General features: G+C 42.3%; 5 protein-coding genes across 7 annotated transcripts in view; 4 read left to right on the top strand and 1 right to left on the bottom strand.

Annotated features, from left to right (window-relative positions):
• LOC125767797 (uncharacterized) overlaps positions 1-9,465 on the bottom strand; it is a 68,823-nt gene extending 59,358 nt beyond the window's left edge. The window contains exons 1-2 of one of the 3 annotated variants that reach the window (XM_049434705.1): positions 9,347-9,442; positions 1,194-1,312 (exon numbers count right to left, since the gene is read on the bottom strand). The gene's annotated coding sequence lies outside the window, so the exon portion shown is untranslated. Of the gene's footprint in view, positions 1-138; positions 301-1,193; positions 1,313-9,346 lie in introns of those variants that run through there. The other 2 variants (XM_049434707.1, XM_049434706.1) reach the window with 2 other exon arrangements.
• LOC125767806 (Bardet-Biedl syndrome 1 protein homolog) lies at positions 3,508-6,320 on the top strand. The gene is made up of 4 exons (XM_049434716.1): positions 3,508-3,889; positions 4,103-4,371; positions 4,436-5,898; positions 5,969-6,320. The coding sequence occupies exons 1-4, from the start codon at positions 3,879-3,881 to the stop codon at positions 6,035-6,037; spliced, it is 1,812 nt and encodes a 603-aa protein (XP_049290673.1). The 5' UTR covers positions 3,508-3,878; the 3' UTR covers positions 6,038-6,320.
• On the top strand, positions 9,407-10,261 carry LOC125767832 (acyl-CoA-binding protein homolog). The gene is made up of 2 exons (XM_049434749.1): positions 9,407-9,482; positions 9,590-10,261. The coding sequence occupies exons 1-2, from the start codon at positions 9,474-9,476 to the stop codon at positions 9,836-9,838; spliced, it is 258 nt and encodes an 85-aa protein (XP_049290706.1). The 5' UTR covers positions 9,407-9,473; the 3' UTR covers positions 9,839-10,261.
• An 816-nt stretch (positions 10,262-11,077) lies between these two features.
• The window catches only part of LOC125767799 (protein melted), a 32,107-nt gene continuing 23,426 nt past the window's right edge, over positions 11,078-19,758 (top strand). Inside the window, exon 1 of the mRNA XM_049434708.1 lies at positions 11,078-11,814. The gene's annotated coding sequence lies outside the window, so the exon portion shown is untranslated. The remainder of the gene's footprint in view (positions 11,815-19,758) is intronic.
• LOC125772327 (uncharacterized) lies at positions 16,566-19,402 on the top strand. The gene is made up of 3 exons (XM_049443900.1): positions 16,566-17,516; positions 18,576-18,722; positions 19,307-19,402. The coding sequence occupies exons 1-3, from the start codon at positions 16,566-16,568 to the stop codon at positions 19,400-19,402; spliced, it is 1,194 nt and encodes a 397-aa protein (XP_049299857.1).

The raw sequence follows: 19,758 nt of genomic DNA on the forward strand, positions 1-19,758 counted from the left end.
ATTATCATCGCTTCGTTTTGAATTGCACGACACGTTGCTCTGTTTGGGTGGAGCATTTTCAAACCATCCAATAATACACACACACAGCCACTTATCCACTTCGAACGGAATCCGTTTTTAATGGTAGTAAATGATCACCCTTTTTTGTTGATTTTTCCCCGCACAACTTATATTATTGAAGCAGCACGTACAATCACCGTATGATAACAATTCCTCACAGTCCTCACAAAACAGTCAAATGGCTTTAACGTATCGTTAACCAACGGATCAACCAGGGGGGACCAACAGTAAAAGTGTGTCTTGTCCGCACGGTTTCGCGCACTCGAACAAAATGACCAAGGTAAACTTTGGCGCCGCTGGCCAGAGCTCGCACAACTTTGCTGGGGTGTCAGCGCTCTCGCGTGGCTCTTGCTCTCGATTGAACCGATCGTTCACGCTTCAATGGAGAGAGAGAGAGAGACGTGACGGCAGCAGAGATACTGTTGGACCACGTTTGGGAGGATGGAAGCTGAAATGAAGTTGGCCACGAGAAACACACACCGAGGGCTATGGGAACTTTACGAGAAGGGCTTTAAGACTTTAAGACGGGTAGAAGTGGAAAGTGGTGGAAAAAGTTGCGGGACCTTGTCGTAAGGTCTGTGATTGTCTGTACGCTGTACATTCGGCGACACCTTGAGCGCAGCAAAGGAAGCCAGTTCCAGCGGAGTACCGAATGCAATGCCACTACTCCAGGGTAGAGGAGGAAATCGTTTGTCAGACATACGGATTGTTTATGAGACGGCGTAATGCATTTGCATTCCAACGAGAATTAGAGAAGGTGTTTCCTAACCGAATCTATCATTGATGAATTTTGCTGCGTTGTGACTTTACTCTTACTAAATTGTGGCTCAGTTTCTTCTATCTAGGTCACTCGATCGCCATCTCAGTGGGGAATTGCTCCCAAAAACAAAAATGAAACCATTAAATACAATACTGTCAACGGATAGATCGTGTCTCAACAATTTGTTTAAAAAACTGTCCATCGCCGAGACGCAACGATTCAATACCAATTTATAGGCGTGTTGTACGTTGAGTCTCAGCTGGAGCTTTTCGATGACGCAGCTTCGCTTAATCATTTCGAGTATCTGCAATCTTGGAGCAGGAGCTTCAATCGGAAACTCAAATATAACGACTGAAACAGAACGGTTACTAACCTCGTAAAGCTAATCTGCTCCTTCCATCATACATTCTTCCGGCAGCGACTCTTCGAACGTTGTGTATTCTTCGCAGTAAACTGTCCAACCAGCCATAAATCTTGTGCAGATAGATCGTGCTAAAATAGAAAGAAATGGTTAAATAAATGTACGCAACCAGCATCCCTACCACCTAGTGTACAGTGCGCGATCGATGAAATCCTCCAGCGCAGTGATCACTTTCTTGGCTCACTCGGTGTGTTGGTGGCTTTGCATTACCACGGTGCTGTATGTGTGCGGACACACAACAAGTAGCAATAGAGAAAAAAAACAACACACCTTCTCGATTCTTACCTCAATGTATACACGCAAACGTTAAAGTGGGACACAATTTGCGACTCGATGCTGAGTGAGAAGGTAGAGTTGTCCACTTTGCAGCTTTGGAGTTTGTGTGGGAGTTGCGGTATTAATTTGAATAGAAATCTTGCCGTTCTGTTTGTTCTCGTTCGCTTTTACAATCGCGAAGGACGTTGACATTCGCCAAGACGTCACAAATCCGGGAGGGATGTGAGATGACTGTATAAAAGGTTTGCAAGAATATGATCTCAACAGGCGGTGGAATAATGCGACTACATCAAGAGTTCGAAACTCCTTGATGCGACGCAGCAGACTATTGAAAGCTCTGCCAGCTGATGGATTAAAGCTCGGAGTCATCGGCCACCGGACCTGTGGTTCTTAAGCTGCCGCCCAGACACGTCGCGGTGCAAGGTATAATGGATGCACAGATTACCCCCGCTGTCTAAACGTGTAATGGTGAGAGGTCTACCGAAAAAATAATCACCTACCACAGGAATCCGGTTCCGCAACATTGAACCTGAGTTTGTGACCCTTTCCAGCTAGCTTTCACTCTCTTCCGGAGGTGTACTGCAGGCGAGTGGAACACAGCAAGGCCACCGATAATACGCTTCCAGCCGAAGAGAACGACAGTGTTCGAAGGGATAGCATTTAATAAGGGGTGTGTGTCTAACGGTTTTAATCACAAGGTTGCTACTTAAGCAGCAGGCTACACCCACTGTTGAGGTTAATTCCGGTACTTGACAGAGGACTTCGATCTGTTGCAGATATTCCCCATGCCCATCGTTAGGGACAAGTATCTCTCTTCACAGTAGCTTCAAACCTTATCTTCAAGAGAAGAGTTCTAAGAAGCTCTTTATTTCTTAGAATATTTCCACTTTTGTTAATAAAAATAGGAGACAAAATATTTCTTTCGATACGATATGCGCCATCACTCTTAAGCACAGGGGAAGCGTTTACTTACTATTCAACCTTTTATGGGTTTTCTTGTAGCACAAGAAGAACTTTGGAGCTTCATTTCCCTTCATCAGCAATGCGATATGGTGCAATGACTGCGGGAAAAGCTTTTCCCCTTAGCATGGTGAACGACGGCACTCGCTAAACGTTGACATCGTTTGATCGAAAGTCGGTAAGTATACACCGAGAAGCATCCCATTACGAGCAAATATATGTCATCACACGTACAACAACCTTGTCTCAATCTTCTCGCGATATGATAAACTAGCCATTTCCACCAGTTCCACCTGACTAGGTACACGTTTTTTAATTATCCGTACCAAACCGCTTGTGAACGGCTGAATGGAGGACACTGCCGAAGGGAAAAGTGTGACAAAATGTGCTCAACTTGCAAATCAACTGAGCAAACTTTACGGGGGTAAGAGATCGGCCCTACCTTCGACCAGTTTGGCATGCTTGAACCGAATGATTCCTTCACGGTTGTCGTGGACGTTGTCGTTTACCTTTGGATATGGGTAATATTTCATCCGATGATGCAGTTTTCCAGCCGCACACGAAGGCTTTCACACTTTCCACGATTCTTGTCGGCAGCGCTGTGGAACACACAATGCAAACACAGGCGCACTACTATGACCGACATTTTCCGACCGGCCGTAGGTAGGAAGGACTGTGGAAAACCTGTCCCAAGCGAACCTTGGTTCAGCAAACACCCTGACATCGAGATTGCGTACGGCACGGTTGAAGCTCCATTCATTGATTAATCGATCGGGAAAGGCACATTGGGTACGCGGGTATACCTTCACTTTAGCCGTAAATAATCTAGCACTTGCGCGGTATGCCAGCGAGCAAATACCCAAGCTACCCAGCTAGTGGAGCGAAGATCATCAATTCAATAATAGCACACCCGGGGAAGGTAAGCGGCCTTTGCGCTACGAACGATTGAAGACGAAGAAAGTTTTGCTTTCCTTTCATCAGCGACGCCTACGCTTACAATGTTCTGTCACGAGGTACTGTGGAATATTGGATTAGTGAAAAGACGCAGAGAATCTTTTCCCGAACCGTGTGTTGATGGACTGCCATATTGCCGTTGCTAGTGGCAACGCGTATGATCATGCGCCTGCGTTTTTGTACCAAAAAAATAACACATGCAACAGGTGTCTTGTGGCTAATAGTGTGAATCCCACACGTCGCCAAGGGCAACGGGATTGCTAAGGGCAAAGCACAAACAAACGGGATCACCTGACGGGTTCGGTGTTCGAAAAATCTGCGTTTCGAAACGAGAACGGAAGGCGTCCCAGTGGAAGATTTACGGTCAATTTACGGTTGTGCATCGCTGAGGTGTATTTTGTTGCGGCATTATTTAGATCGCATCTAATTGGATCATCTTCGGTTGCGATGTTTCTGTGGTAAGTCTATGGACCGATATCCTACCTAAGAGAAGGTTTCACCGTCTCAATAATTGCACCGTTCTGACATTACGGTACTGTTTGCTGCGGCTGATGAAACGGAACGAATGAGCTTACAACCGCAACATCTCGCCTGACTAGCTGTGGCCACCCTTTAATAAACACTTTCTATCTTAACCTAAAACGCCCTTCTTTCGGTGGAATTCTGGACAGCAAAACGAAACCGACCGACAAGTGGTTGGACGCGCAGTGCGACGGTACGGCAGCATTGCACACGCTGCCTTCATGCATGACGCTTTGCGATCTGAAGAACGACAACTACTACCAGCTCATAACAGTGGATGTGCCGCTGTTTGATTTTGACGTTAAGCCCAAACTGAAGGTGTACAAGGGAACGAACCTGATCAGTGAGCAACATCTGCCGGGGATTCCAAGTGCGGTGGAAAGTTTGTACATCAGCGATCAGGAACCACGAATACCCAGTAAGTAATACCGCGAGACCACCTTCCCTGTGCCATGAACCTTAAGTACCATACCACTTCTCAGTCATTGCAGTTGCAGTGGAGTCATCGGTGCTATTCTATCGTAACATGAAGCCGTACTACAAGTACACGGTACCGAGCATGACGATAGAACCCCTCGAGGTGGATGTGTGGAAGAAGCTGCCGAACGAGCGAGGTGACGCGCTTGATGTACTGATCGATAGTTTGCGCTCGATCGAACCCTCGCAGATGACGCTCCAAACGCAGGAGCTCCTTAGCTTGTCCGAAAGTGAGCGCGGTGGATACATTCGAACGAACGCTGAGCGCAAGCTGGAACGTCTGTCCATCATCACTTCAATGACCACGATCAAGAAAGCTTCAAATGAAGTCAAATCGGCTTCCTGCCTAATTCTTGCAACGGAATGCGGTGAACTTCTGGTGCTGGATACACAAGCGTTCGTGGTCCTTGCACAGGCCAAGGTTGGTCCATTCCGCGGTACACCGAGTATGATCTCGGCAGGTGGCCAGTACGATATCGATTACCGGGTGGTGATAGCGACACGTGAAGGCGCCCTGTACTTGCTTCGTAAAGGATGGCTTGCTGGACAACATATCGTCAAGCTGGACAATCCTGCTGCTGGTCTGTCATTGTTACCGATCGATCAGACCATTGTGGTCGTCTGCATGAATCAGTCGCTTGTTTGCTACTCCAAAAAGGGCAAGAAACTTTGGATGGTGCAGCTACCCCAGCCAGCCGTATGCATGACCCCAGTCTGTCTGCCACATCTCGGCATCAATTTGGTTTGCGTGTGTCTCAAAGGTGGATTGGTACAATTTTATAGCCAGAAGAAACTGGTGGACCAATTCTACGCTCCCGAGTCGGTTTCGGCCCTAACCTTCGGCAGACTTGGCCAGGAGGAACACGTCCTCATTCTAGTCACCATCGATGGTTCGCTGATTGTAAAGATTCTAAAGCGAACGGCCGAGTTTGTGACCACAGACAACGTGTATGACATAAAATCGGCCGAGGAACCGCCGGGTAATTTACAGATACCGAAAAAGACAAAAATCTTCGTCGAACAAACGTTGCGCGAGAAGGAACATGCGGCCACCATACACAATTCGTTTCAGTCGGAGCTGTGGCGCATGCGGCTGACCACAGCACGAGCCACTGTGGATGTTATTAATTCTGCCGATAGCAACATGTCCACAGTCGATGTGGGTCTTGCTCCGATCAAGCTAGCAGCGGAAGTACTTGGTTTAGGGCCAACGTTCAAGCTGTTTGTGGTACTGGAAAACATTTCCACCCGAAAGGAAGCGACGGGTTTGAACGTACTTATACAGGCTGACCATCGTCATTACCGAGTGGAGCGACCATATCTGAAGCTACCGATGCTAGTACCGGGATTCCCTGTACGATTAGACTTTCGGGTGACTGTTAGCGTCGATCCCTCAGACGGTTTACCTCCAGTAGATTTGACACCAGAAAATTCGCACATCAAGGTGTTGGTGTTCAAAACCGGTCAGGTAAGAAGTTAAAATGTGCGGGACATTTAAAACGATTTTTATGCTTTAATAAATCTCTTCTTTCTTCTAGACAAAACCCTTGATTGCATCGACCGTGGTAATGCCTCAACCGGAACCACAAATTTTGAATGCTTTGTAACGATAAGGATGCCAATAATTATCTTCTACGTGTTTAAAACTTGGGACTCACCCGCTTATAAAAAGATAATTTAGTTTCGACATGCCAGAAATGTTGATAACTGTGGTAAAAAGGTCGCTGTTGGACATTCTACCTTCTCCAGGTTTGATTTCCGTTATTTTCAAATTGAATGCAAAGCTGCCATGCAAGTAACCGACTGTACAAATAGTTGCATGCAATTCGTTTAGCGTTTTTCCGTTTGCTTCTGATGAATGCTTGAATTTTGAATAAATGTTAAACTTTAGTATGCCTGTGTCATTTGATTTGAGAATACAACATTCTCTATTAAAACATTAAAATACAGAACATGAATGAATCGTAATTTTGAAAGAGCTCTAGCTCCATAGGGCAAAAAAAGCCTCTATAAAATAAATAATAAAAAAAAGCAAAATGGTTTAATGTTATCAACCGTCGCAGGACGGTTCTCACAGAGGTTAATCCGCGCCAGTTGGCCATAAATATCACTATCGGTCACTTGGAGCTTAGAGCAGTTTAAGTTAGTCGACAGTTTGAAGCGCATGCCCCTTGTCTTTAATCAGCTGCCGCTGCCCATCTTCGGCCCGTAACCACCTCAACGGTCTAGACATTCGCGATTGGACATCGTTAAGTACGGGCGTGAAAAAAGCCCCCCATCGACAAAGCAAGCAACAACGCAGTCGACCGACATCGTAACAGAACAGCGAACCCGCGAACAGTCTGCGTCGGACCAGCGTTTGAGTAAAAGGTGCGTAATACTGCTTTGGTCGGGTTGGTCTCCTATTGATTGTGGCGGTCGTTTGGAAGTTTGCATTTCGATGCGGAGAGTCGCTTATCAGTTGAGCAACTGATATGTTTCCGCCGCTGTGTTTGAGTGTGTGTGTGTGTGTGTAGGTTTGAAATTTGTGAGCCGGTTCCCCGGTTCGGATTGGAGCTGAAGGTCAATTGAAGGAAGATAGCCAGTTGTTGGCCGTTTAACCACAGTAGAAGTCGATGCGAGTTCAGTGCAGGTCATCAAGAAATGCGAGCATTATTCGCGGATAAACGTAGCGTTACTGTCACAGAAGCAAATGCATAGTGTACTTACACGTAATGGTGGGACCATATGTGGGCTTGCCTTGTCTGGCATAATGGGTAGCGTAAGACACTCCCAAGGTACTCGACAAACGACGACGTTGCGTGATTATTAATTGCAATCAGCGATTCTGGGGGTCGTTAATTTCTTGGTAGGCCTTTGGCATTGCCTCCACTTCAAAGACCATTGGTTATGTGTGCCAAGTTAGTCAGAATGGAAAACATCGTGGGTGATGTTTCGTGTTGCATTCTTGCCCCACCGGACGTGCCAGTTACCGCATTGCCCGATGCCGGTTATTGCAAAACATCCTTCTAGCGCGAGTGATGCAATCATGCTCAAGGTTGTCAATTGATTAGGGGGGACATTTATATCCCATGTAGTAAGATAAACGAAGCGAAGGGTAGTCTGTGCAGATTTGATGACCAATTCCCGTAAGATAAATCTTTCCCAAAAGCTTATACGGACGGATCAGAAGTTCCCACAGGAAATACAATGTCGAGAGGATGATCGATCGATCTTAAATAACGTCCCATCAACGCGGGACTTTCGTGAATGAATCCTATCAATCTTTTTCGCCCCAAAAACTAGTGCCACAGGGTCAGCACACATCTGACTATTAATTTCACTCCGATGATGCGTGAGAGTTTAGTCTAAACGGGGAATCTGCATGTTTGGCAAGAGAAGGGATGTCTCTAGATGGAATAGATATTGCTATTATGGGAACTGGTTTTCACGTTTAATCTACATATTCATTCACGCATGCTGGAACACGTGAAAGAAACAGTGTTATCTCTTTTTGTGAAGTTTAAAATCAGTTCGAAATCCAAACCTTATCAACAGCGTCTCCGCTTCGACGGTTATAATCCGTTATGCCAACTCACCGAATCTACTTAACGCTGTCTGTGTGCACTTAAATGCATCCAGTATGAATTGAGCCAAAAAAAAACCGCAACCAAAAGTCAGGTGCGAAATATAAAACCAACACAACGATGAAACTAAATTTAAAAAAAAGGTTAAGGTTTTGTGACCTTTTTTTGGCTTGCTTTTCCTTTAAAAAATTCGGCACCGAGCGATACAATCCATTTCATGGTTCTTCTTTAAAACAAAAAAAACGTTACAACAGCTTTCCCATCCACCATGCAGTGAAGGCAAACTGCAATTGATGGTGCGTAAGAATAAGGACGGAACACAGTAAATGTGCCATTACCGTCATGGGTCAACATTGAGCTTTCATACCGTAAACAGAAACGACGTAAAGTTACATTATTATCAATTTAGTTGCATTTTTATTTTTCTTATCCTAGATGGATTAGTTCCAATTCAATTTGTTGCATTATTTGAATTGGACCGCAAGCTGATGTGCGTGTTTTTAAGTAAATTGTCAGCACAATGTTGTCTAATTGGAGGTCAAAATAAAAAATACATTTGCCGCCTGTAATTGTTAAATGTACTCCATCAACATTAAACTGTAAATACTATATGGAACCTGGCAAAAAATAAAACGTGATACGGCTGGAAGCAATATGGCGTCATTTGATGTTAATTTTTAACAACAGAAAAAATATACATATTGGTTTCTCCCCTTTTTTTCGTTCGATTTTGTAAGCTTTGCGTTGTGCTGACGCAAAATGAACCGAGAAGTGTTTGATAAACGCTAGTTCTTTCTTTGCTTAACGTTTATTTCGATGTCCAAATGGCCTCCTTCAAGTTCGTCCAAAGTATCCACAGGGTCAAACTAATAAAAATATAAAAAAAAACACCTCCACCACGTTCGCTGTTGGATGCAACAGGTTAAACGGTTTTCTTCTCGAAACTCGAACTCGTTTCGAGTTTAAGGCTAAACGAGTTGTAGCACGTGCAGGAGGCCGGCACTGTGTTAGGTATAGTGTTTTATAGAGGATGAATCGGCATGATACCACCAATGTCAAGTACGCGGTACATGTCGATCATACGAAATGGTTCAATCCGCGGGTAAAGTACGCGTCTTCGTTAACACACCGCGGTTAACGTCTGACCCAGGAGCTGCTTTACGACGGGGTGGCAGAAAAGGGAAGTGTTGATGTTAGGCTCGTACAAAGGTCATTTTGCAATATGGACTTTACCACGAACCGAGTCGTTAAAGGGGTGCAAACTTTTCCAATCGACGATAACAATTCAAGCAAATGGCTTGCAGTTTTGCGTCCGGAAGGTGTAATGTGTGATAAACTGTGTTGACTTACCGCGGGCATTACATTATTCTTCGTTCTTGTCTTTTTTCATTCGCTCGCACACAGCCACAGTACCAATCCTCGGGCACGTCTCTACCAGCCAGCCAGAGTTACATCATCCGATCGTCACCGGGCCAATATGGAGCAGGTAGGAATGCGATGTGTTGATGTATGCGAACTGATAAGGAAATCCCTCAGATCGATCGCTTATCGCCGCACTCGACCGGAGTATTAACCGTGTGTTTCGTATTGTAGAAATTCAACGAATCCGCCGAAAAGGTGAAAACCTTCACCAAGCGTCCGAGCGATTCGGAACTGCTGGAACTGTACGCACTCTTCAAGCAGGCCACCGTCGGTGACAATGACACGGAAAAGCCCGGTATGTTCGATCTGAAGGGTAAGGCCAAATGGCAGGCGTGGGCCGACCGGAAAGGTACCTCCAAGGAAGCCGCCATGGAATCGTACATTAAGATGGTCGAGGAACTATCGGCAAAGTATGCGTAAATGGAGTGCAACCGCATTGCTTAAACAACAAATCTAAACGGTGGGAAAAAGGGGGAAATTTGTTAATTACTTTTATTCTATTCACTCACAACTGGGCCATAGCAATGCCTTACCGTACCGATCCTTTTCCTTTTTGTTGAAATGCAGTTAAACTTCCACGTCGCGCATAGTACGGATCAGTTGCCGCTTGATACAGTTGCTGTTATCTGTTTCTTATTTCGGGTGCACTTTGGACAAAGCCGTACTGTGGCCGTTTATTGATCGCGATCGAAAGAAATCGGGACTATGTTTGTTTTTTAGCTAAGGAAAAGGAAGTTGCGCAATGGACTGCACCATACGTCAGCTAGGGAAGATTAACAACCAAAACAAATGACTACAGGGTTGAATACGCTTACAAAGTAAATAAAGTTATACAAACTATGATGATGATGGTGTTAAGTTTGTAATTTTCTGGGATAATCGTTTGTACCACGAAATGCTAAATAATGTATTGGCATTTTTATTCTGCGGTGATGTTTGTTAATCAGAGTCATACTATGACTAGCATGAAATACTGAATAGCACAATATGAAGTAGTAACCGCTAGTTTATGGAAGTTTTTAATAATTCTACCCAAATTTTGCAAGATATTTATGAGGATTAAAGAAAACAGATTGTCCGAAATAGGAAAACAAAAACATTTTACTTTAAAAAGTTTTTTTTTTATTTATCAACCACTAAACTGCACTAACCAAACCTCATAAAACACTATCAACATACATGTTGGGTATAGACTTGCAAGACCTCAATAATAAATTAAAATAGTACTATTATATTAACTAAATACGATCGAAAAGAAAAACAGTATGTTGGAAAGAACATTACGAACAATATTTTACAGCAACCGATAAAACCGTTATAAAATAATAAAAATCAGTTAATGCAATCTGAACTATTGAACGTGTAAGTTTTCTAGAACACAGCCTAACCTCTAGCCAACCACGGTTTGACAGGTGCGCATACGAAAGCGATCGAAAATGCTACTTGGGAAAAAGGGGTGAAATACAGTGTGGAACCGAACAGCAGAACATTGTTGATGGTGAATATAAAGATTATTGTGAATATTTACATGTTTTTGTGTTAATTTTCTAGCTATTCCCTAATGAATATCGTATGAAATATTGTTTATTAAGTAATTAAATGAAGATATTTAGTTAGTCAACACGAAAACATAGCAATATTATGGGAACCGAATGTACATCAACCGTCAACCGTTTTGTAGTGCACTGTTTTGTCACCCCTTTTTTGCAACATACAAAATACACGCACACAGTCCTACGCCCGAGTGGAGGAAACATCTTCCTGAGATCACCTCACAACAAACGGGATCGTTTCCATCGTCTAGTGTTAGAATTAGGTGAAAAACACGGCTCGTGATCGGGTGATAAAATAGTGAAAGCCCTGTCAGCGGAAATCTGTAACCAGTGCCAGAGAACGGCAAAAGGTGTGTTGCCGTGCATTTCCTGCACTGCAGTTTGTGTACGCGTGAAAGAGGAAAGCCAAAGTGTGTATGTTGTGTGTGATGCGAGAAAGAAGATCATGATCGGTCAGGGAAGAAAGGCATAAGATGCGTGAGTGAGTGCGTGTAGGCTTATTTATTTTCACGCCGCTAGTAAGATAGGAAGAGGCGCTACTGTGGTTTTCTTCCCCGCCTGTTGATGATGATGTGTCCATTACGATTGGGGTGGATGAAGTGAAGTGGTCGCCCCCCGGGGGTGGAAGGCATTTGCAGCATACCAGTGCAAGAAGTGCGTGGCTGAAGTGAAACGTACGCCGTGTTTACAAATATTGTGCACCGCTTTTGTTTTATTCTATTTTACACCATTTTTTAACACACGCCGTGCAGTGTTGTGTGCCTTGTGCCTTCTGTGATCGTTCCGTGTGCTTCCTTGCTTCAGGTCACGCATCACCGAGTAGGTGGCGTTGTATGCTATAAGGTGAGTAATGATTGATTTTCTATTCGGATGCAAGAAGGGGTAAGCTGTTTTGAATCTTCGTAACAGACGGTGGTCCAACTGCCACTTGTAATGCTATCGGTGCAACTTGATCTGCAAAGTCGCAGTGACCCATACGAACTGGTTAGGGCCACTTGTTGGAATGTGGTTTAGGCGTTACACGTATGCACCGGGGGTTAAAGCGATCGTGCAACTTATATAGTGCCACACAGCACCACACTTTACCTATTCGAGGTTGGCTCCATCGACTTAGCTCCATCGGCAATAGAACGGTATAGCTTGTTTGATTTTCATGCAGAAACAGAGCACAGAGAACCGCTCGAAAGTGGAACCGTCGGCGACCTGTTCACGTTTCTTTTACCGCTCCACGGCAACGAATGTGGGTCACAAACCTCCAAATCCAGCAAAACGCCTCATCTCGAGGTATCTCGCGAGAGGGTGTGTAGATCGACACTGGTGCCATTTGCTGTTTCCTCTTGTGTGAAACTTGTTTTTTTTTCTCCCGCTACGCTTTGCCACGCGAATTCAACAACTGCTTTCTGCTCCCACCTTGAAGATGGACCGGATTTTGTGTGGCTTCCGTTATGAGGTGTTGCTTTTACAATTTCCGTCCACGTTGGATAGACATTTCGACATAAATTGAGAACAAATCTCAAACTAATCGACGACAGTCAGTTCTGGTTGTTCTTAGACAGAAGCAAAGCTCTTTTCCGGTCGAAGACCGTAAACCTTGTTCGTGGGAGGCTCAGTTCGATGCATTAATATGCGTTAGGAAAACCGGATTTCAACGACGAGCAGAATATTGATCAGAATCGTGGCTCGTACCAGGAAAGGGTCTTCTAACGAACTTGAAGACAACATAAAGCACAAAGTTGATAGGTTTTAAATTGTTGCCTAACCGTACTACTCTGCAGAACAATTGTAAAGATTGTTGTTCGTGAAAGGCGTTTGAAGCATCTTCAGTTGTCTTGCATTTATTTACTTGCCGGGATTTGCACCCACGTCCACGCCTACGTCTTGTAAGTCATCTCGGGCTAGTTTTTCCCTTCTCGAACACTTATTAGCAACAGTTTCCTCTAATATTCTCGAGATTTTCGCTTCTACATGTGCGTAATATAACTATCCTGCCGAGTACCAAATCTAAGGCCTTCGGAAATTTTCAAATTAATACATTTTTTAAATTTTTTATGATTTTTTATTCTTTTTTTATTTTAAGCATTATTTGAGTGAAAAGAAACTTATTGCAACAAATTCGCATTAAAATAAAACAAAATTTTAAATTTTGTTAAATTGCTCAAAAAATGGCAAGGGGTAAGCCTTATGAAATTTTCGAGTTATTTTTTTGTTATTTTTTTGTTATTTTATATTCGTTTCTTCTTTTAAAGCATTATTTGAGTTAAAAGAAACTTATTGCAGCATTAAAATATATCACATATATAAATTTTGCAATATTACTTCAAAAAATGCCTAAGGCCATACAGCCTTAGGAGATTGGCATATTTATAGAAACATCTGAGACATCTATACAGACATACAGACATCTGAGGGCATGGCCGTCCAAGAAGAAAATGTAGCCATTTTTCCATCTATCGACCACAAGTTAAAGATTGGCGATCCGTTAGATATCGACCGAGTTATAGGCAAAACTTGGTTTAAAAATCAGGAAAATTTTACATTTTCTCAAACAGGGTAAGGAACTTGGTTCCTCGAATAACTTCTGGCACAGACATCTGAGGGCATGGCCGTCCAAGAAGAAAATGTAGCCATTGGTGCCATCTATCGACCACAGGTTAAAGATTGGCGATGCGTTGGATACCGACCGAGTTATAGGCAAAACTTGGCGCAAAAATGAGCTTTATGAAATTTTCAAATTTTTATAATTTTTCAATTTTTTTATAATTTTTTGTTCTTTTTTTGTTTAAAACATTATTTGAGTGAAAACAAACGTTTTTGAACCAATTGGCATTAAAATAAACCAATTTTATTTTTTTGCAAAATTTCCCAAAAAAAACGTAAGGGGTAACCCTTATGAAATTTTCGAGTGAAAATTTTTTTTGAAATTTTTTTCTGATTTTTTTTTCTTTTTTTAATTTAAAGCATTGTTTGAGTGAAAAGAAACTTATTGCAAAAATTTCGCATTAAAATAAAACAAATTTTTGAATTTTGCAAAATTTCACAAAAAAAGCTAATGCTATAGCCTCACACGTATTTACTCTTTTTGCGACTCGGCTCACCACGGCTACATGCTTACACTCATGAGTGAGTAAAATGATCGAACCTTAACTTATACGTTTATGCCGTGGTTTTTTATGACTCCGAAATGAGTCGTTAAACGAGCTGACTCCTAATAACGACTCATTCACTCTAAGTTGACTCACTAAAAAGATTGTTCTTCTCATCTCTAGTCCACATACCGTAGAATCAATCCAAGCCGGTTTGAAAATCAAGTAAAGCGGTTGATGGTGTCCAGTCCCAGTATATTTACCATCTCAACTTGCCCAGATCATTCTCATCGAAAAATTAAACTAATTTCGTAAGCAGAAAGATTGATGATTCGTTCAAAAAAGCAACTGAAACTAAAATGATTTTTTCAAAGTTTTTCATTTCCTACCGAATAAAATGTATATTTTTTTTAAAGTTAGTAACTGTCTGACTTAAAACTGAGATCTTGCATCGCCGATCACCAACAGCAAATCCAAATATTCTCTGCCACCATCAGCCTGCCATCGGGGCAACTCTGGTTTGTACTCAGACATCCGTAATTTCTCCGCCTCAAATCACCCGGATGGACACGTTTCAACCATGTGCAGGACCATTTGTTAAAGTGCAATGTCATCATGCTGTCCAGGCTAGGAAATCGTAGAAATACATCACCGAGCTCGGTGAGCTGATTGTGATTCACATTCAACTCCCAAAGGTTTGGCATGCCCCAACGAGAAATGTCCAGCACGGTGAGCCGGTTGTAGGCGAGCTTCAGTCTCTCGAGTGGAATGCGCAGATGTGTCTGGTTGGTGGTCACACTCGTCAGCTCGTTAGCAACCAGATTGAGTGTCCGGACATGGGTAAGATAGACGTCATCCATGCGGAAACTGCGCAATCGATTGAACGAAAGATCCAGGATGTCAATCCGCCACATCGATTGCCATTCGATCGGGGCAGAAGTTAGTCGGTTGTTGTTGCAGAAGAAATACTTCAACATCGGTAGGTACCAGTCGGTGCAGTTAAGAGTTCGCAGCCTGTTTTTCCGTATCGATAACTCTTCCACCTTGGAGAGTATTATGGGTGAAGTTAGCTCCTCTATTTGGTTGTCGTCCAAAACCAAACAGCGCAGCTCGTTCAGTCCGTGCAAAACGGTCACATTCAGGTGACGTAGTCTGTTGCCAGCAAGATAAAGCCTGTGAACAGGTAGTACGGTAGCCGATGGAAGCTCCACAATGGACACTATCTGGTTGTCAGTAAGATCAACATTATGCAAGAACGCCAAATGCACTATATCGTTAAGATCCAGCCGTTGGACACGGCAAGACTTAATGATCAAACTTATCAGATGCGGCACATTCCGGATCGCCTTAGGTACGGCGAACAGTGAACAGTTAGCGATATGGATCAGGGTCACATTGAAGTTGTGCTCGATATAGACGTAACGAAGCATGGGAGCGTTATACAAAAAGTAAGATTCGTAGGAGTCGTTGTTGGGTATCGTAAAAGTGGTCTGCATGTAGCTATGTAGCTTATAAGCATACGTACTCTCCATTAGCATTTGGCTAGAGTCTGAACCACACAACATACTCGGAAGAGGCTTTGCATGACCTTTCTTCATACATCTTAAATGGCTTAAAGACTGCACCGTTGAACTGAAACGGATCACCATCAAACTAGAAAGGAATTAATCGAATACTTCGATATAGCAACTAATAGCAACATCGCAACTTACCCAACTAAGGATAGAACGTTCAAAACAATAGGATCCATCATTGATCTGCACCTATTTGATAAGCATTCTTCACATATTTAGATTTATATCGTATTGTCCTCAGAGACCCAATCGGATATGGTAACATGAAATTGAGTTATTATAATTCAATTGTGTGGTTCTCTTTTTCGATCATTATTTGTGGTGATAAGTTGATCTTAAACCCTTATTTATGGATCGTTCGTTCGTGGATCGTATTATAAGCTCGTTATCTCAGTAGAATGAAATATTTCACTTTTTTCACTATACTTTAAGTTGCGGTAATTTAGAACATCATTCACGTTTTTTTTCATCAACTTAAATTGATCCCACCCAAATAGATACTATTGTCTTGAATCCTTGAATCGACAATGGAGTAGCTAACAGCACGCTAACAACAGCTAACAGTCCGTACAATAATATGTATATGTACAGGACAAGGGAAGATGTACGGGCAGATGCCGGGAAATATGAAGTTTCCTTTACCCTGTCAGATTACTGCCAATTTCAGCAATAAATAATTTACATTTAATAATAACGTGATTTTGATGGGAATGAAGCAAATATTCATTTGCTTAAATAGCAATTGCAGGGACCGCCTTTTTCCAGTAGCTTGGTGAATACGGGAACACGCTGTTCAAATTATAATTATCTAGCCTGAGGGATGATCATTGTTCGTGGTAAATGGTTCAGACGATAGTTTTCGTGCGGTGTTAAACTTATTGTACACAATTCCTTAATAGCGGTTTACTGGACCTTGTTCATCTTGTGTCAATTGGAGATGAACCTAGGCGAAAAGGATGATTGCAACACACGAATTTTCCAACGTTGTACAGTCGATGTCATCGACATGACTTCGGGTGGAGGATTGAAGTTACTGAGGATCATTGAAAAAGAGCCAGAGGTGTATATCCAGAAGCTGATCGTAGCCGTCAGTCCATCGGGAGTGTTTCTGCAAAGGATAAGCCACGCGATTGCATATCTCACGTATTATAACTACCGAGAACCTACGTTCCATATCCCGGAGGGCAATACTATCATCGAGATTCGGATAAAGGGTGCCCCAAATCTTCAGGCGTTAATAGCTGGGCAGAACACACATCTTGAAATTCTATCCATTGAACAATGTATGATGGATCGCTTGCCACAAACTCTATCCAAGATGACCATGATGAAAAGGCTTTCCATAACAATTTGCATGCTATCTGTTCTGCGACTTGACAAGTTGCTAGAAAATCAGAACTTAACCACCCTAGATTTGTCCTTTAATCAAATACGGCAGATATTTCCGGCAAATGATCGTACTGGCAGGACGTTAAGCATTGAGAGATTGGACCTATCCGGTAATCAACTAGAACGTTTAGATATGAGCGTATTCGGGTCGATGCCCAAGCTCACATTGCTTGACATGTTTGGTAATCGCATAGTTCACCTAGAAGTGTCCAAACCGGTCACTCTTCCTCTTGTTAATTATATGTATTTTTCTAATAACCTGATTGAAATCTTCGATCTGAGGAACGTTACAATACCAAGTCTCATATTTCTACATCTCAGGTCCAATGCTCTGAAACGGATGCCGTCTCTGCCGAAAATGTTACCGGAACTAAATAGTCTTGATCTTAGTGAGAACAACCTAACACAATTGGACCTAAGCTACTTTCGACCATATCAAAAAGTGCAGTATGTTCATTTTCCTTCAAACCAAATCAGTACAGTTCGTACCTCATCTCCTGTAAGGCTACCACTTGTTTGGGTGCACTTGGAAAAGAACAGGATCAGCTCGTTCAATCTTACTGGGTGTGACTTACCAAACATAACTTCTTTAAATCTGAACGAAAATCGTCTCACGATGATTCCACCTGTGTTGGAGCGATTCCCGAAACTTATTTTGACAATGAATGGCAATCCGCTCACATGCGACACTATATTGCCTTATAAGGATTACATTCAAAAAGAAAGATTTCATAAAGACAAAGTACATTTTTCGCTACCGTGTGACACGACATCATCGTTTCCGGTTGGGGAAGAATTAAAAATATGCTGCAATAGTTAACGCAGAACCAGATTAATTTACATTGATGCTTACGTACATTACAAGTATGTGTAAAGCAGATGTTTGAAAGTTGAGAACTTGCAGCACAGAAATCATTATGCGTATTATGAGAAATGTTTTACAGTCCTTCAACAATATGGTCTAAGAATTCAAACGGTCGACCATGTGCGGCTTTAAAACTTCCACTCAGTATTAATTGTTTCGATTGTAAGTACTTAAGATCTAGTGTTTACAAAATAGACTTTACAGACAATAGACTTAGAGAACGTTAAAAGCATTTAAGGACTGTTATTTGCAAAGTTTATATTACGATTAGTTGCTTATAACTGTCGTTAATAAAAACATTACGTTTATTATGAGCGTATTGCAAATAGCTTGTAAAATATTGTCATCTTTATAGCGAATTGCTAAAGGGGAAAGCACGCAAATTGGATTTATATGAGATAATAATTGGAGGTGCGTTGAATTACGAAACACATATTAAAATGCAATTTAATGCAAATATTAATCAACATCATTTCTATAAAAATCTGTAAACCCCTCTGACTTTAATCAGTAGCCTAGTGAATGTGGTGTAAGTTATTTAGTTCATAAATATCTAGTGTGAAAGATAATGATTGTTCGTGGTGAGATCTAGCAAAATGGTTCAGAGAATATCTTATGGCTCGAGCTGTACTGATCGTTAATAACTTTATGTCAGGGCGCTTTTGGATCTTGTTCACTTTGTGTCATTTGAAGATGAACCTAGGCGAAGAGGACTGCATCAGTGGAATTTGGCAAGGCTGTACAATCGATGTCATCGACATGACCTCGGGTGGAGGATTGAAGTTACTGAGGACCATTGAAAAAGAACCAGAGGTGTATATCCAGAAGCTGATCGTAGCCGTTAGTCCATCGGGAGTGTTTCTGCAAAGGATAAGCCACGCGATTGCATACCTCATGTATGTTAACTACCGAGAACCTACGTTCCATATCCCGGACGGCAATACTATCAGCGAGATCCAAGTGATGGGTGCTCCAAATCTTCGTGCATTCATAGCTGGGCAAAACACACATCTTGAAATTCTATCCATTGAACAATGTATGATGGATCGCTTGCCACAAACTCTATCCAAGATGACCATGATGAAAAGGCTTTCCATAACAATTTGCATGCTATCTGTTCTGCGACTGGACATGTTGATAGAAAATCAAAATTTAACCACCCTAGATTTGTCCTTTAATCAAATACGGCAAATATTTCCGGCAAATGATCGTACTGGCAGGACGTTAAGCATCGAGAGATTGATACTTACGGCTAATCAACTAGAACGTTTAGATGTGAGTGTGTTCGTGTCGATGCCCAACCTCACATTTCTTCAAATTTTTGATAACCGCTTAATTCATCTAGAAGTGTCAAAACCGGTCACTCTTCCTCTTCTTAGTTATTTGTTTTTTTCTAACAACCTCATTGAAATCTTCGATGTAAGGAACGTTACAACGCCAAGTCTCAGATATCTTCATCTCAGTTCCAATGCTCTGAAACGGATGCCGTCTCTGCCGAAAGTGTTACCAGAACTATATAGTCTTGATCTTAGTGAGAACAACCTAACACAATTGGACCTCAGCTATTTTCGACCATATCGAAAATTACGGGTAATTTATATTCTTGCAAACCAAATCAGTACAGTTCGTACCTCATCTCCTGTAAAACTACCACTTATGTGGTTGCAATTGGAAAAGAACAGGATCAGCTCGTTCAATATTACTGGGTGTGACTTACCAAACATAACTTATTTAAATCTAAACGAAAATAGTCTCACGATGATTCCACCTGTGTTGGAGAGATTCCCAAACGTTGAGTTGTCAATGAATGGCAATCCGCTCACATGCGACACTTTATTGCCTTATAAGGATTACATTCAAAAAGGGAGACTTCGTA

The sequence above is a fragment of the Anopheles funestus genome, chromosome 3RL (assembly GCF_943734845.2).
Source record: "Anopheles funestus chromosome 3RL, idAnoFuneDA-416_04, whole genome shotgun sequence".
In the NCBI taxonomy this organism is placed as follows: Eukaryota; Metazoa; Arthropoda; class Insecta; order Diptera; family Culicidae; genus Anopheles; species Anopheles funestus.

Excerpts from the sequence above, each read along its gene's own strand:
- LOC125772327 (XM_049443900.1), top strand. The coding sequence starts at position 16,566 with ATGAACCTAGGCGAAAAGGATGATTGCAACACACGAATTTTCCAACGT. Across the intron at positions 17,517-18,575 it reads CAGTTCGTACCTCATCTCCT|ATGAACCTAGGCGAAGAGGA; the intron begins GTAAGGCTACCA and ends TGTCATTTGAAG. Across the intron at positions 18,723-19,306 it reads TCCAGAAGCTGATCGTAGCC|GAACGTTACAACGCCAAGTC; the intron begins GTTAGTCCATCG and ends CTTCGATGTAAG.
- LOC125767806 (XM_049434716.1), top strand. Across the intron at positions 4,372-4,435 it reads TCAGGAACCACGAATACCCA|TCATTGCAGTTGCAGTGGAG; the intron begins GTAAGTAATACC and ends ACCACTTCTCAG. Across the intron at positions 5,899-5,968 it reads TGGTGTTCAAAACCGGTCAG|ACAAAACCCTTGATTGCATC; the intron begins GTAAGAAGTTAA and ends TCTTTCTTCTAG.